Raw genomic sequence first — 16,616 nt, 5'->3', positions numbered from 1 at the left:
CATGAATTCAAGGGAATCCTGGAATATTTTGGAATGTGATGGAATCATCGTGCAATTGTAACACTACAGAAATTTATGGAACCAAGAGGCAGTTTTGACCTTTCAGTGCCTCATGGAACAAAAGGGACTCTGGGACACTGTGGAAACTCATGGAAAATGGGACCATTGGGACACTGCAGGGCCTGAAGGAACCAAAGGTATCCTGGGACACTGCAGAGCTCACGGAACCAAAGGGTTCATTGTGACTTGTGCGGCCTCATGGAACAAAAGGGGTCTTGAGACAGTTTTTAACTTCATAGAATCAAGAGATCATTGTCACACTGTGGAACCTCAGGGAACCAGGATGTCACCTGGACACTGCAGGGCCTCACAGAACTAAAGCAATCCTGGGACAGCACCAAACACTGTGGAAATATTTTGGGTCTGGCTGAAGTGGAGCTCATTTCCCCACAGCAGCCCTCCCAGTGCTGTGCTTTGTGTTGGGAGCTGGAAAGGTGCTGAGAACACACCAATGTTTTGGCTACGGCTGAGCAGGGCTGGCACAGCCCCAGCACTGAAACGTTCCTTCCTCAGACAAAGAAAAAGATCCTGGGAAGGGACACAGCCAGGCCAGCTGAGCCAGACTGACCAGAGGGATATTCCAGATCATGGGATGTCAGCTCAGATATAAAAGCTGAGGAAAGGAGAAGGAAGGGGGGCATTCATTGTTTCCAATGTTTGCCTGCTGAGCAGCTGCTCCGTGTGCTGAAGCCTGGCTTGCTGGGACATGGCCAGACATCACTGATGATGGGGAGCAGAGAACAAACCTGCCTTATTTTCCTCTTTCTTTGTTTGTGTGCAAACTTTGGCTTTTGATTTAGTAAAGTACCTTATCCCAACCCACCAGTCATTTTCCACCTTATTCTCTCTTCCCTGTCCATCTGGGAAGGGCAGTGATAGAGCAGCTTGATGGGCAGCCTGTAATTCTCCCCATTCTCATTTTGCTCTTCTTAAAGATGGGCTTGGCATCTGCCTTTTCCAAGGACCCCAGAACCTCTCAGATTGCTCTGGCCCTTTTGAGAGCACAGCCCAGAATCCCAGGCAAGGGTGATGCAGCAGTTCAGGAGCACTTGCAATGAACTGTCCAAGCCCACAGAGATGAATCTCACTGGGCCAGTGGAGTTTGTTCCTGGAGTCACTCACAGAAATGTCGAGGTCCAGCAAGGCATCCACCTCTGAACTGGGATTGTGGGATTCTCATGCACCCAGGGGTGATCAGAGAGTCTTTCCCTTTTACACCCATGGGGAGATCATTGCAGGAGTCACAGTCTCTCCCTGGGCTCTCACTGCCACTGCCAGGGGCTGGAGGCACCTCAGCCCTGTGGGGTGTCACCTGCTCTGCCCCTCTCTGAGATGCCCCATGGCCTGAGGGATGGGCACAGGGGGAGCTCTGTGCTCAGAAGCACATCCCAGTGCTGCATCCTGGGGGTTTTCCAGGGGATATGGGGCCCAGAGTGAAGTGAGCTCGAGACAATGTGTGTCCCACAGCCCTTCCCAGCACCTCCAGGATTAGCTGATGGTGTTTGTGTTCTCTTGGGTTCATCTCCCCCACATACACACTGTGCATGCTGAAGTCTCCTCTCTACAATTGCAGCATGGCCTTGTGAGCTGCTCATTTGGTGTCCCAATGGAGGGACAAACAACTGTCAGTGGTGAGTGAGAGGCCAGTTCTGGGAATGGTGTTTGCAGGGGGTGATCTGTGACAATTGCCCGGGGGCCCCTTGCCCAGGGTGTCCAGGAAACAAAGACAAAGCCCAGACCCTGCTCTGCTGCTCCTTCAGGTGTGTCCCTGGAGGCCTGGCTGTGGAAGGGACACTGCTGTGCCCTCTCCTGCTCTCACACACTTTGGCTCTTCACTGTGCTTTTCTGCAACAGGGCAGTTTCCTGGGGCTTGACAGCCTATGAGAAGACACCAGTTCCTTACAGCCCCAGGGCTTGTCACCTCCTCACCCACTCCATAGAGCTGTGGAGGTGTCCTACTGCTCTCCTGCCCTCCCCATTCCACACCCCACATCACTCTGCTCCAGGAGCATCCTGTGAGGAACCAGAGATGGGTGGCAGGGCTTGGCTGTCCTGCTTGGCAAAGTCCATCAGGCACTTTCACAGCCACATTCCACAGTCCATTTTCCACCTGTAACCAATGACTCTGAGCTGCTGCTTCCCCAGCCCCAGGGAGGGTCTTTTTGTCTGCTCATTCCCTCTGGGGTCTCTTTTCAGTCATGACCTCAGTGGGGCTTGCTGACACTCTCAGGAACTTGAAGGTTTGATGATGAATTTTGCTTTTTTAGAGGTTTGTTCAGTTTTCAAATCTTCAGTTCAGGAATTCAGTGCCAGAGTGCTCATTAACATTCAAAACATCCTAACAAGACAAGCCTTGGGGAATAATTTAATATTAAGGCTTCAATTCTTTTATGCTTCATTAGACAGATACCAGAAGTGTATTCAAAGTCAGTGTACTACAGTGACAAAAAAATGAAGAAATATAACTTTTTGTCCCATTTACTTTTTTCCCGGTTTATACACTGAGAGCAGCAAACCCTAATTGATATTGTTCCCAAGCACCAGGGATGGTCTCCTTGTCTGCTCATTCCCTTCATGGTCTCTTTTCACTGATGGCATTTTAGAAAACAAACCCCTGGGAATAATTTACTTTTACATTTTCAAATCTTCTGTGGTCAATTACAGAGATCTCAGAAATGCATTCAAAGTGAATATCTTATACTTAAAAAAAAACAAAAACAAGCAAAAATATGTCTTTTTTGTGGCCTGTTTATTTTTGCCTGTTTATACATTATTATCAGCAATTCCCTATTGATATTGACCCAAAGCATCTCCTAATTCAGTGTGAATAGATATGAAAATCAAGACCCTTTTTGTCTGACAATCCATCAGACTTTATCCCTAATCCCCACCCCACCATTTCCCTCATCACATCCCTGGCACTCAAAGCAGCCTTGTGGAATCTGAGCTTCCTCCACCAAAGGCTGGACCTGCAGGTTTCAGCTCCTGGGCACCAACTCCCACCTGCTGTACTTGGAGAAAGAGCTGCAGGAGACACACAGGGATGTTCATGTATTGTCAGCAAACAAAAGCAAAGGACGGCACAGCTCAAAAATAGAAGAAATTCCTCTGCTGTATTTTAAGTTCACATGACTGACGTCCACTTTCCACAGCAGGCAATTTTAGACCAATGGAAAACACGTTATGTGTCAGGCACAGATCTAAAGGTCCCTCCAAGCGCTCCCTACCCCAATTCTGTCCATTTTGCTCTTTGCACAAAGTGAGTCACACACTGAAGTCAGAAGTTCCCTTGATCCAGAGCGGGAGGAAAAGAGAGAAAGTGAATGAATTACTTTGTTGTGCAAAGATAAATCTCCACTAATCCAAATATTTTGGGGTTACAGGAACTTTATTGGACATGTTCTGCAGCATTTGTTCAGATGACAACAGGCTGGGTGGGATTGCTGATCTGCTGGAGGGCAGGAAGGCTCTGCAGAGGGGTCTGGACAGGCTGGATCGATGGGCCCAGGCCAACTGCATGAGGTTCAACAAGGCCAAGTGCTGGGTCCTGCCTTGAGGTCACAACCACCCCAAATCCCTGGCCATGCCCTGCAACTGTTCCCCACAGCCTGTCCTGTGTCCTTGATCCTTCCTTGCCTAAAATTTATTAAGACAAGGAATCTTCGTGCTCTGGGTAAGCAGGGAGATCAAAGTGCCAATAGAAGGGAATCACAACTGAACAGATTTGTATTATGCATGGCCAGGAACTGGTGAGATTTGTAGCCACAGAAAGCTTCTCTTCATGGCCAATACATAAAATTTAAACAGGATACAATTTCTAAACTCCACAGCTCTTTGTGCAGCTTTCCTCAGCCACAGCAACCAGGATAAGCCACGTCCTTGCTGTGCTGGTCCCACAGCCCAGGGTGCTCCTGGCCTCCCTTGCTGCCAGGGCACACGGCTGCCTCCTGCCCAGCTCCTGCCCACCCACAGCTGCCTTACAGGGCTGCTCCCAGCCAGGCAGCTCCCAGCCTGTGCCATGGCCAGGGCAGTGCCCTGCAGGGGCACACACTGCCATGTGTCCCTCTGCCATTGCAGGAGGTTCCTGCCAAGATGGGCTCTCCTCCCTGAAGCTTTCCCTGAGCACAGAGGCCTGAGAGATCTTTCCAGTGAAGACTCAGGCAGAGAAGCCATGGAGTCCCTCAACCCCACAGCAGTGTCTGCTGGAATTAAATCCCCCTCCCCATCCCACATCAGCCCTGCATTTCCCTCCTTCAGCCTTGGTCTCCAGCACAGCCACTGAGGCTCTTTTGGCTCTTGACCTTTCCTGCAGCCACCAACTCGCAGGGGAGCTCTGCCCTTGCCACAGTCCCACGTGCCATGCCCAGAAATTCCTTGTCTGTGCCTGGCCTTGCTTTAACCCCCTGGCAGCAGCTCCATGGCCCCTTTGTTCCTCACTGCCCCACAGCTGGTCCCACAGCCCCCTGTGCAGCCCCAGCTCAGGGCAGGAGCATCCATAGTGGGGAATGGCCCCTCTGATGGGATGCCCAGGGCAGTCCTTGGCCTTGGTCACAAAAGACTGGGTGGCTAATTAACTGCGATAAAATTAATAGTTATTTTTTTTTGATAACAGAAGAGTTAGAAGGGGAAAAAAAGGAAAATTATATAAGAGGAGAGACTTGGTCTCTCATGAAATGCACTGGGTGCCACTGACAGAGCAAAGCAGGCAGTCTCTTCCTGCTGAAAAGCATCCAGTCATCATTTTCCTCAGGGCATTCTTGATCTCCTGGTTCCTCAGGCTGTAGCTGAGGGGATTCACTGCTGGAGGCACCACTGAGTACAGAACTGACACCACCAGATCCAGGGATGGGGAGGAGATGGAGGGAGGTATAAGGTAGGATAATGTGCCAGTGCTGAGAAACAGGGAGACCACGGCCAGGTGAGGGAGGCACGTGGAAAAGACTTTGTGCCGTCCCTGCTCAGAGGGGATCCTCAGCACAGCCCTGAAGATCTGCACATAGGAGAAAACTATGAAAATGAAACATCCTGAGGCTAAAGACAAACTAACCGCAATAAGCCCAATTTCCCTGAGGTAGGAGTGTGAGCAGGAGAGCTTGAGGATCTGTGGGATTTCACAAAAGAACTGGCCCAGGGCATTGCCATGGCACAGGGGCAGGGAAAATGTATTGACTGTGTGCAGCAGAGCATTGAGAAAGCCACTGGCCCAGGCAGCTGCTGCCATGTGGGCACAAGCTCTGCTGCCCAGGAGGGTCCCGTAGTGCAGGGGTTTGCAGATGGCAACGTAGCGGTCGTAGCACATGATGGTGAGGAGGGAAAACTCTGTTGACATGAAGAAGAAAAAGAAAAACACCTGTGCAGCACATCCCATGTAGGAGATGGTTGTGGTGTCCCAGAGGGAGTTGTGCATGGCTTTGGGGACAGTGGTGCAGATGCAGCCCAGGTCTGTGAGGGACAGGTTGAGCAGGAAGAAGTGCATGGGGGTGTGCAGGTGGTGGTCGCAGGCTACGGCGCTGATGATGAGGCCGTTGCCCAGGAGGGCAGCCAGGGAGATGCCCAGGAAGAGCCACAAGTGCAGGAGCTGCAGCTGCCGCGTGTCTGCCAATGGCAGGAGGAGGAACTGGCTGATGGAGCTGCTGTTGGGCATTTGCTGCCTCTGGGCTTGGGGACCTGTTCATAGAGAAAAAGACAGAGACAAGTCATGTCATGCTTCCTTGAGCTAAATGATGCCATTTCCCACAGACTGTCTCACTTTGACTCATCCACCCTTGTTACCTCTCTTGGAAAATCCTTCATCCAGCTCCCTAACTTGAGCTTACTTTGTGCTTTCTGGGAGTGCCATGAGCAGCCAGACCTGTGTGTGTGGGCTCTGGAGGAGCCATCCCTGCACCTCTGCCGTGGGTTTGTGGTCACATGGCAGAGGGACTAGGCTGGATATTCAGAATTTGTCAAATGGAATCCCTCATAATGCAGAAAGGTTGGTTACCATCTCCACTCCCAGGTCTAAACCAGGTGGGTGGCACAAAGTGGATTTAGGGAATTTTTTCCTACCCATTTTCCATGCCTGGTTCTCTGAGGTCAGAAATCCACAGCATTTCTGCTGCACTTGGAGTGAGGCCCTGAGAGGTGTGGGAGGCAAAGGGATTCCTGTGGCTTAGGACAAGGTGAGTGGCTGGACAGGCTTGTTCCCAACTGCCCTATATTTGACCTTCGAGGATCAGAGGTCAATCACCCTCACACGTTACCCTGAGTAGAAACCAGACCCTGCTGAGAGCAGAGGGATCACTAAATGTCTCAGCCTTTCTTAAGGTCTCTGAGGGAGACTCAATTCTGCCAAAGACATACGAAGTTCATTTGACTAATTCAGCAGCATTTGCTCAGTTGTAACATCTTTGTACATCGCCATGGGGCATTCAGGTAACACCAGTGTGCTACAGAACATTAGGACATTACAAGGAGATACCTGAGTGCCCTGAGGATGGTATGTCATTAAAGGATAGTCACCTCATTCCCCTGTCACACACACTGCTTGGCTCACAGCTCACCAGTTAGAGGAATGCTTGGACATTCCATTCCTAAGGACACACCTGCATGGCTGGATTCACAAGGGCAGTGCCAGACTCAGGAGCTGCAAATCCCAGAGTCTCACTGAGAGAACAAGGCAACAAGAACAACATCAGAGTAGTGGAGAGACAAGGGAAAAATATTGTGGTGCTCTGTGTGAGAGGCCAGGGAAGAGACAGCAGGCCCTGAGGACAGTGTTACCCTGACCCAGCTGTGCCACCTGCCAGACACCAACAGTGCTCTCCTTCCCACAGCATTTCTCTTTTTAGCTCCCCTTCATGCTTTGATCATGTCCCTGCGGCCTGGACATTTCCTCCTGAGAGGTGTCTTTTCCCTATCAGCACTCCCAGTCCCATCCCAACCTCTGTGCACTCACCCTGGCCCTACAGGAACCTGCCTGTCTGCAGGGCACTGCCTGGGGCATGTTCTGTCTGCAGGTGGGAAAGGGCAGCTCAGACCATCCCTGATGGGCCCAGAAAAGGTGATCATTGTGCTGTCCACAGCTGAGGCACTTCAGGAGGCTCCCAGAAAACTGACTGACTCAAAGTTACACATCAGCAGTCTCAGTACATGTTCAAACATTGTGTTGAGGTTACTTGTGTATCTCTTCCAAGTCAGAAGATTGTCTTATTCTGTGACTGCAACTCCTATTGTTCTTCTTTCATTGCCAAACCATCTCACCCTTCTCCAAGTAAGAAAATTGAAAACATACTCAAGAAATTTTCCGATCATTACCATAATCCCTGACTTACCATCTTCTTGGGAAGCATCCTCCAGACCCATACCCAAACAGACCTGGAGCTGTGAGCATCCCTGACCCACACAGCTCCCTCTCAGCAACAGGAACCTGCCCTGCTCAGGGTTGCTCGTTCCATCCACAGCTTCTCCCCCAGCCCTGTGAGCAGCTCCCCAGGCCAGCTGAGAGCTGACCCTGGCAGGCAGCAGAGTCCCTGCCCCAGCTCAGGACTCTGGGCTGCAGGACCCTGCTCTGCACCACAGCCCTGGGCACACCTGGCTGCACCCCCCGGCTCCACAGCTATTCCAAAGTGTCCACCAACAGCCCCCTCCTCACACATCCCATCAGCTGGGGCTGTGCCAGCTTTAGGAGATGCCTCCAGGAGCTGCCCCTGCATTGCCCTGCACCCACAGACTCACCGTGTCCAGCACTGCAAAGATTTCTCCTCCATGAGCTCTGAGTCATCCTCCCAATGCTGAGCCCCTTTAAGCTCTGTCTGTGCCCTGCTGGTGTCCCTGAGCTGCCCTGGCAGTGCCCTGAGCCCTGCTGGGCTGTGCACAGGAGCTGCTCCTGGGCAGAGCTGTCTCTCTGCAGCGCTGCCCGCTTGCCAGGAGCTCCCTGTGTGCCAGGAGCCCGGCCCAGCTCAGCAGCACAGCAACAGCCCAGGGAATTTAATGGCCCTCTGGGGGGTTTCTGTTGTTTACATCAGACTCAGTCCCTCAGAGTAAGTTCAAACAACTTCTCAAGAAGTATCAGTGAGATTGAAACACTGAAGTTTCTTGTAGTGCTAATGGGTCCCACTGAGGGACCCGACTGAGAAAGTGTCCCCAGATTCCAGTCAGTTCATAAAGCTGCAGACAGTGATGGTGAGTAGGGACAAGCAAGTCAAAGATGTCTCTGATGCTGAGTTAAACTGGCTGTGTTTCAGAATTCAAAGGTCAAAGCCCTGACCCCGATACCCTGGGAAGAGGGATCCTGTCCCTCCCTCATTGGTCAGGGCTCTTCCTGGAGCACTGACATGTTGGATGTGCAATGCCAAGGGCAGGAGGATGGGGTGGCACCTCCCAGGCTGCTGAGCAGGGACAAGGAGGCAATGAGGCCCCAGGGCTGCAAGGCTCACTTGTCTCCTCATGCCATCAGGGGCACACACAGCAGCCATGGCCAAAGGCCTGCACAACTTGGCTCTCTTGGGGCCTTTCAGCTTCTGCACATCCCTGTCTCCTCTCCAGCCCAGGCTGTCCTACGGTGTCCATGCCCTGCCCCTTTCCCTGCAGGCTGTCGGCATCCCCCGGCTGCCCCACCTCGCTGGCCCCTTCCTGCACTGACATCTCTCCCTCCTCCCTGGCTCTGCCTTGGCACACAAAGCCTTGGGCTGACCCAGGCCCTTTCTTGGTGAGGTTTTGTATCGGAGCAGTTGTGTTGGAGGGAAATTCCTTTCTGCACAAGTCCAGACTGGACTTCCCCCAACTGCCCTTGGTGACATTATTTCTTTCTCATTCTATTTCTGACCACAAAAGTAAAAGCTCCACCATCTCTGACACCACCACTGTGACACTGCAGGACCTCATGGAATCACGAGGTCACTGTGGACCTCATGAATTTAAGGGACCTTTGTCACAGTGCAGGGCCTTGTGGAGCACAAGGGACCAGTGTGACACTGTGGAACCTCATGGAATGAATGGCCCTGTGTGACACTGCAGAGTCTTATTGATCCAAAGGGATCATTGTCAGTCTGCAGAACCTCATGAAATGAAGGGATCATCACGACCCTTCAGGGCCTCAGAGATCCAAAGGAATCCTGGGACACTCTGGAAGCTCACAGGATAAAAGGAACCTTGGGACTGTGTGGAACCTCACGGGGTGATGGTGGAAATAGAAGACTTAGGCAGAGTTTACTGGAGAAGCTGCCTCATTGAGCTGTGAGGGGCAGAAAGGACCTCTTGCTTTCTAAACTCCTTCTCAGAGAGGAGCCTGGGTGTGGTTGGATCCAATCTTAGCCTCAGATTTACTCTGCAGTGTAAATTATAGAGGTGTGATTGAATCACTTTTTCCCACAGGTTTTAACAATGGCAGATCAGATATATTTATGTAAAATGAATTATTTATTATGACAAATGAGCAGACAAAGGAGAGACAAGTGACAAGATGAAAGATCTTAATCATTAAGAATCATAGAATTGTTAAGGTTGGAAAAGACCTCTAAGATGATGGAGTCCAATCATTAACCTCACACTGGCATCTTCCCCACTGAACCGTGTCCCCAAGTGTCACAGTTCAATGTTTTTTGAACACTTCCAGAGATGGTGACTGTAGGACACCAGGTTTGAGCTATGAGCTCATCCAAGGGGTTTTAGTTTAAAAAATATACAAGGCACCAAAAATATTCTCCCTCCAGGTATTTTAAAAGGTCCTTTAGCTCTTTTAATATCTTGAGAGGGACCAGAAGGGAGAAAATCTACACCTTTTCTCAGGAGGTCAAATAACACACTTTTACTGGCAAATTTTAGAAAATGAGGGAGCTTGGCAAAAGTTTAAAGGGCAGCATTCAACCAGAACAGAGCATCCCACAGAGCACTGACTGAGCACATGCTGAGCCATACAAGTCAGCAAAATCCAACCCATACGGTTTTAAGTTACTCTAAAAATGAAGAAGGGAGATTTAAGAGAAGGTGATTAAAGAAAGAGAGAGAGAAAAAGACAGAATTAGAGCTACCACCCACAGTCCCATGCAAGTCCAGCTTCCACCTGTCCAGGTGGGAGGGTCTGACCATACAATGACCACATGGTGTTCATTTTATTTGTTCTGCTCCCTGTGGCCATCCCAACCCACATCCCCTAGGGGGGACTTCTGGCCCAGTGGCCACTGTGGGGCTCTGGGGAGGGTGAGGGGCAGTGCTCCTGGTGTGGCATAGCCAGTGTGGGGCTGGATTAGGAGTTCCAGAGGGTGTGGTATGGGGCAGTGCTTTGGGGCAGTGCTCTGGGCAGTGCTATAGGGCAGTGCTATGGGGCAGGGCTATGGGACACTGCTATGGGGCAGTGCTGTGGGGCAGTGCTGTGGGGCAGTGTTACTTGGCAGTGCTGTGGGGCAGGGCTATGGGGCAGTGCTGTGGGGCAGTGTTATTTGGCAGTGCTGTGGGGCAGTGCTATAGGGCAGTGCTCTGGGTCAGTGCTATGGGCCAGTGCTATAAGGCAGGACTATAGGGCAGGGCTATAGGGCAGTGCTATGGGGCAGGGCTATGGGGCAGGGCTATGGGGCAGTGCTATAGGGCAGTGCTATGGGGCAGGGCTATAGTGCAGTGCTTTGGGGCAGTGCTGTGGGGCAGTGCTATAGGGCAGAGCTATGGGGCAGTGCTATAGGGCAGTGCTATGGGGCAGTGCTATGGGGCAGTGCTATGGGCAGTGCTATAGGGCAGAGCTATGGGGCAGTGCTGTGGGGCAGTGTTATTTGGCAGTGCTATGGGGCAGGGCTATGGGGCAGTGCTATGGGGCAGAGCTATGGGGCAGTGATATGGGGCAGTACTCCCAGACTGTTTTTCCCTGACAGCTGCTCCAGGGCTGCCCAAGGAAGTTCCAAGGGGCTGGGTATGGAACAGGGCACTACCTCAGTTTTGGGAAATTGGACTTTTCCCTTTAACCCCACAAACAGACTTGAGTTGGTCCAAGCCAATAATAAATATAATAATCCATAATTAATATATTGATGCATTGTATTGATTCCATGAGGCTCCATAGTTTCACAATTCTTTTATGATTACTTCTGGATTCAAAGTGTCTCAGGATTCCTTTGAATCCATGAGGGCTTGGAGTGTCACAATGGCCCTTTAGATTCCATGAGATTCCACAGTGTCACAATAGACCATTTATATTCCAGAGTGTCACAATGGTCCCTTTGGCTCCATAAGGCCCTGCAGTGTCACAAAGGCTGTTTGATTCCAGGGGTCACTGCAGTGTCCAAGGGTTCCTTTGGTTCCATAAGGCCCTGTAGTTTCACAATGATCCCTTGAGTCCATGAGGTTCTGCAGTGTCACAAAGGCATCTGTGATTCCATGGGGCTCCACAGTGTCCCTAAGGCCTTTTGGTTCCATGACATTCCACAATGTCACAATTGCCTGATGATTCCATGAGGTGCCATATTTCCAATGATTCCTTTGGTTCCATGATGCCCTGGAGTGTCATAGTGCATTCCATGAAGTTTTGCAGACTCCCATGGTCCCTTTGGTTCCTGAGGGAAGATTACTGAGGGTGAAATTAGGGGATTCCAGTTCTATTCACATCCCAAAAGAAGTTGTAGTGATACAGAAATTCCAGGGTAAAATGCAGCTGCTGCTCCCTGGATGGGACGTGGGGGCAGCTCCATGAGGATTCCTCACACAAGAGTCAACACCTGCCCAGGGGATGGAATGGAGGGTGGGGGGAGTGGAGACTCCTCGGGGGGCTCTGTGGGAATCCCTGCAGGGAGGGGAACTCAGGGGGACTTTGCAGCTGATAATCTGCACAGCCCCTGCCAGCCCAGGGGCAGAGGAGGAGATGTCCTGCTGCTGAGCCAACAGCCATGGGGAGATCTCTGTCCTCAGGTGAACTTGGTTCATTAAAGCCTAATTGTAATATTAACACACACCTCCAACCCCGAGTTACGCCCCTCCAAGGTACAACCACCAACCACTGGGCATTTTTTTGCCTCTGTCCCTAACAGCAAAGTGAGACAATTTCATGCAAACCATAAACAAAGGTATTAGTGTCTAAAATCACTCATGCTCCACCTAAACATAAAGAAATAGTATAAAAGTAACTCGAGAATGGAAGAAAAGAAAGGAAAGGGTTAATCATAACTGCAGGGCTGGACCTGTCTCTGCCCCACAGGGGCCTCTTGGGCAGGAACTGTGCTCTTCATACACTGAATACTTTAATTGGGATTAGAGCTGGTCTGGGTATTGCTCTAAATACATATTTACAGTCATATTCTGTCACTGACAACCTTTGAACCTTAACCTGTCACAATTTTACATTCATAAAGAGTGTTGTTCTGGGAAATGTCTCTGTGAGTCCTTCCTCGGCGCTGCAGCTCCTGCAGAAGGAACACACTGGAATAAAGTGGGAAGACACACTGAGGGATCTCCTTTGTGCTGTTGCCTCAGCCCCCTGGAAAGGGCAGTCGAATCCCCCTCCGATCCCACAGGAATGTTGGGTGAAGGCTCACCAGAATGGGACACTGACAGACTGGTGGGGCACGAGGGTCATGGATTTCCTGGGACCCTGACAGACTAATAAATCATGGAGGGTTGAGGAAATCTCAGTGGAGAAAGGGACACAAGAATGGGCTGTTTGTGTGCTCTGCCATGTCAGGAGAAGATGCAGAGCTCCAGAGATACCCAGACAATGTGAATCCCTCAGGAGATGATCTCAGACAGCGGCTCTCAGGCCTCTGCCACTTCCTGGTTACCCTGGTTTGATGGTCACTGGTGGTTACACCCACCCACACCCACCAGTGTTCTGTGCACACACACCAGTCTCACCAGTGTCTGGCACCACAAAGGACATAGGACTTGATGGTTTGTGGCTCCCACTCCAGTGGTTGGCATTTGAACCTGCCTTCATACCCAGGGTACAGAGATCCCTTGTCTCAGAGAGTTCTTGACAATGGAGAGATTGAGAAAATGGGACAGGCAGTGGGATCAGTTGCAGGGCATGACGAGGGACAGGAACTGCCCACTCACCTGTTTACACATGATCAGCTCCTTCCATCTCCTTTCTGTCTGTTTTCTTATGCTTGTTGCACCAGGGACATCAATGTTCCCCCCACCCTTTCCATTCTAGGATTTTTTTTCCTAAATGTCCCATGGCAAGTCTTGCACAGTCCCCAAATGTACTTTCTGGTTGCCCATCATGACTCTCAGACTCTGAGAGAGAAATGGCCAACCTCAGCTCCAAGGTCATCCTGGGAGGCTCTGCCATTGACCCCTTGGTGAGCCTTTCATGCAGAGATGTTGGAAATCCCTCTAATTTCATTTGGAAATTTTGAGTTTTGAACCATTCCTCCAAAAACATGAAAATTTATGTACCTAAAAGGGCAGTTCTTTCATATTTATAAAGTGCTGGGGATTAGGTCACATTAAATGCTCAACATGGTGTATGTAGGTATTTCCTGCCCAGTGGAGAAGGAATTGGAGATACAGGAATGAAAGAATGATTAAATAGTTTGGGTTGAAGGAGACCTAAAGGAACCTCCAGTCCAAATTCCCTCCCATTAACGAGGGAATCCTTCCACCAGTACAGGCTGCACAAAGTTCCTCACCTTGGACACCTCCAGGGATGGGATTTCCACTTAGTGGGCAACCTGCTCCAGGTTCCTGCTACCTTAATCAGAAAATATTTCTTCCTGACATCCAATGTAAATCTCCCCTCATTATGTTTCAATTACTGTGTTTTGTTCTGCCAAAAAAAATCCTTAGCAAAAAAAAGCATTCTGCCTTTCCTGGACAAGGGGCACTGCATTTTCATGGCTAAACACCTTGTAGAGGACACAGAGAGGGCTCATGAAGGCATTTGAAGGTCTCAAGCACATGACCAATGTATAAGGACTGAAAGCCCTGGGCTCAGTGGTGTGGAGACTGAGAACAGGAGAAGGCTGAGAGTGCTTGAAGTGCTCTCCCCCAGAGATGGTGGAGCTTTTCTTTGTAGTGAGAAACAGCATGAGAAAGAAATAATGTCACCAAGGGCAGCTGGGGAGGTCCAGACTGCACACAAGGAGAAAGGAATTTCCCTCTGAGAGCAGTGCTGTGGTGCAACATGTAACACAGAAGGAGTCTGGATCAGCCCAGTGGTTTGTATTCCAAGGCAGAGCCAGGGAGGAGGGAGAGATGTCAGTGCAGGAAGGGGCCAGCGAGGTGGGGCAGCCGGGGGATGCCGACAGCCTGCAGGGAAAGGGGCAGGGCATGGACACCGTAGGACAGCCTGGGCTGGAGAGGAGACAGGGATGTGCAGAAGCTGAAAGGTGCTGTCAGAGCCAAGTTGTGCAGACCTTTGGCCATGGCTGCTGTGTGTGCCCCTGATGGCATGAGGAGACAAGTGAGCCTTGCAGCCCTGGGGCCTCATTGCCTCCTTGTCCCAGCTCAGCAGCCTGGGAGGTGCCACCCCATCCTCCTGCCCTTGGTATTGCACATCCCACATCCCAGTGCCCCAGGGAGATCAGAGCAATGAGGGAGGGAGAGGATCTCCCTTCCCAGGGCTGGGGGTCACGGCTGTGACCTTTGGGTTAATGAAATGCTTCTTACTTTCCTCAGCATCAGAGTGACCTTTCTTTCCTAGTCCATATTTTCATAATTGTCTCTTTGTTTTCTAACTGGAATCTGGGGACATTTTCTCAGTTATGTCCCTCAGAGGGACCCATTAACAACCAAAGAAACTTTAAAGTTTGATTCTGACTTTGCTTTCTCAAGAGGTTCCTGCACCTTTCCTCAGGGTCTGAGGTTCAGGGACTGAGCACCAAACCCCCCAGAGGGCCATTAAATGCCCTGGGCTGTTGCTGTGCTGCTGAGCTGGGCTGGGCTCCTGGCACACAGGGAGCTCCTGGCAAGCGGGCAGCGCTGCAGAGAGACAGCTCTGCCCAGGAGCAGCTCCTGTGCACAGCCCAGCAGGGCTCAGGGCACTGCCTGCACACACCGAGGGCACAGCAGAGAAGGGACAGAGGTGAGAGGCAGCCTGGGCTGGGAGGGAACTGAGCTCTCATTCCAGGAGAAAACTGCACAGAATTTGAAGGAAGAATTCTCTGCCTATAGGAAAGTTAATCTTCCCTTCCTGCAAGGATCTCCTAAACCTGGCACATCCCACAGCATCCAGGATCTTTCAGAAGGACTCCCACAGTTCCTCTAGCAGAGAGGATGAGGCCATAAGGCAGAGCAAGGCAGAACCTCAGGCATTAAAGGTAGACAAGGGAAGTGCGAAAGAGGTTGAAGGGATTCTGGGGTGGGAGGACAGGTCAGGGCTCATCAGGAGAGAAACCTTCACTGCCCTTTGCCAGGCTGCAGAGCAGTGCAGGTGAGTTCCGGAGATGTCTCTTAAAGCTGCCAAAAGCCATCACTGACAGGATCTGTCAGGATGGGTCTCCTGGATTTCCTGGTGTGGAGCATCAGAGGCACAGGGTAAGAAGGTTCCCTTCTCCCAGGGATGGCTGTTGGGTGTGAGAGTGGGGGTGCAGCCAGGGGTGCCCAGGGCTGTCCTGCAGGGCAGGGTCCTACAGCCCAGGGCTCTGTGTGCTGGGGCAGGGACTCTGCTGCCTGCCAGGGTCAGCTCAGCCTGGTCAAGGAGCTCCCCATGGCCCTGCAGGGAGAAGGTGTGGGTGGAAGGAGTGACCCCCTCCTGGCAGGGCAGGGATGAGCAGGGCAGGAATGAGCAGGGCAGGGCAGGGTCCTTCAGCTACTATTGCTCTGGGCTTCTCTCACCTTCAGCTGACCTCCTGCCATGTCCAAGGGCACATCTCAGGAAACACATCCACTCAAAACACCTTCCCCTTCCCAAACACCTCAGCTTGTCTGGGATCTGCTCTCCAGTCCCTGCACATGCAGAGCTGCCCCTGGGCAGTGGGGTGGGCATGGGCTGTGTGAGCACTGGAGGGAGCTGAGCTGGGCACAGGGAGGTGGCTGCTGGCAGGAACAGCTCCTCACAGCACAGACAGGCAGGGAGGGAGAGGGAGCTGCTGCCACAAATGCTGGGGAGGGGCATGTGGGCACCTCCCTGCTGGCAATGTGGCACAGACACCTTCCCCTGACCAACTCCTCCCTGGGCTCCTTTCCCAGCCTAAGCAGAGCCTCTGCCCTCAGGCCCGTGGGGACTCAGGTGTGCATTGCCCTGCAGCAGCCAGAGCCCAGGAAAGGATGTGGCCTGTGCTGCTCTTGTTCTCACAATTGGACTTCTGAGCCCATATGGGGTATTGAGAGTGGTAGGTTTAGTTCCTTTTGAGACACAAACTGTTTGGGTCCTGCTGTGAGGAAGTGTCTGTGGGAGCAAAGTGCCCAAGTCCCCTCCAGGCAACTTGAAGACATTCAGCTGCTTCCCTTGGTCTCCTGCAGGGCTGCAGGGTGCCCTCCAGAGGGGCACAGCTCTCCCATAGGGTCTCTGTTCTGTATAAGATCCCATGGAGAGGACACCTCAGGGCTAAATCCATGGAAGTGCTGTAGGCAGCTGTACTTGGGCAGCTGAACTGATCCCTCTGTGTCTCAGTCCGGGAGGAGAAAAATATGGGGCACCCTGAGGAAAGATGAGA

The 16,616-nt window shown here is 51.6% G+C and overlaps 1 protein-coding gene across 1 annotated transcript; it reads right to left on the bottom strand.

The window, feature by feature from the left end:
• Window positions 1-4,726: 4,726 nt before the first annotated feature.
• LOC139674664 (olfactory receptor 14J1-like) lies at window positions 4,727-5,323 on the bottom strand (the record flags this gene model as incomplete). The annotated part of the gene is made up of 1 exon (XM_071561271.1): window positions 4,727-5,323. A coding segment is annotated over one exon (597 nt), but the record flags the coding sequence as incomplete, so codon positions are not given.
• Between the last annotated feature and the right edge of the window lie 11,293 nt (window positions 5,324-16,616).

The sequence above is a fragment of the Pithys albifrons genome, chromosome 7 (genome assembly GCF_047495875.1).
Source record: "Pithys albifrons albifrons isolate INPA30051 chromosome 7, PitAlb_v1, whole genome shotgun sequence".
In the NCBI taxonomy this organism is placed as follows: domain Eukaryota; kingdom Metazoa; phylum Chordata; class Aves; order Passeriformes; family Thamnophilidae; genus Pithys; species Pithys albifrons.
This window is presented reverse-complemented; position numbering and strand designations above follow the sequence as displayed.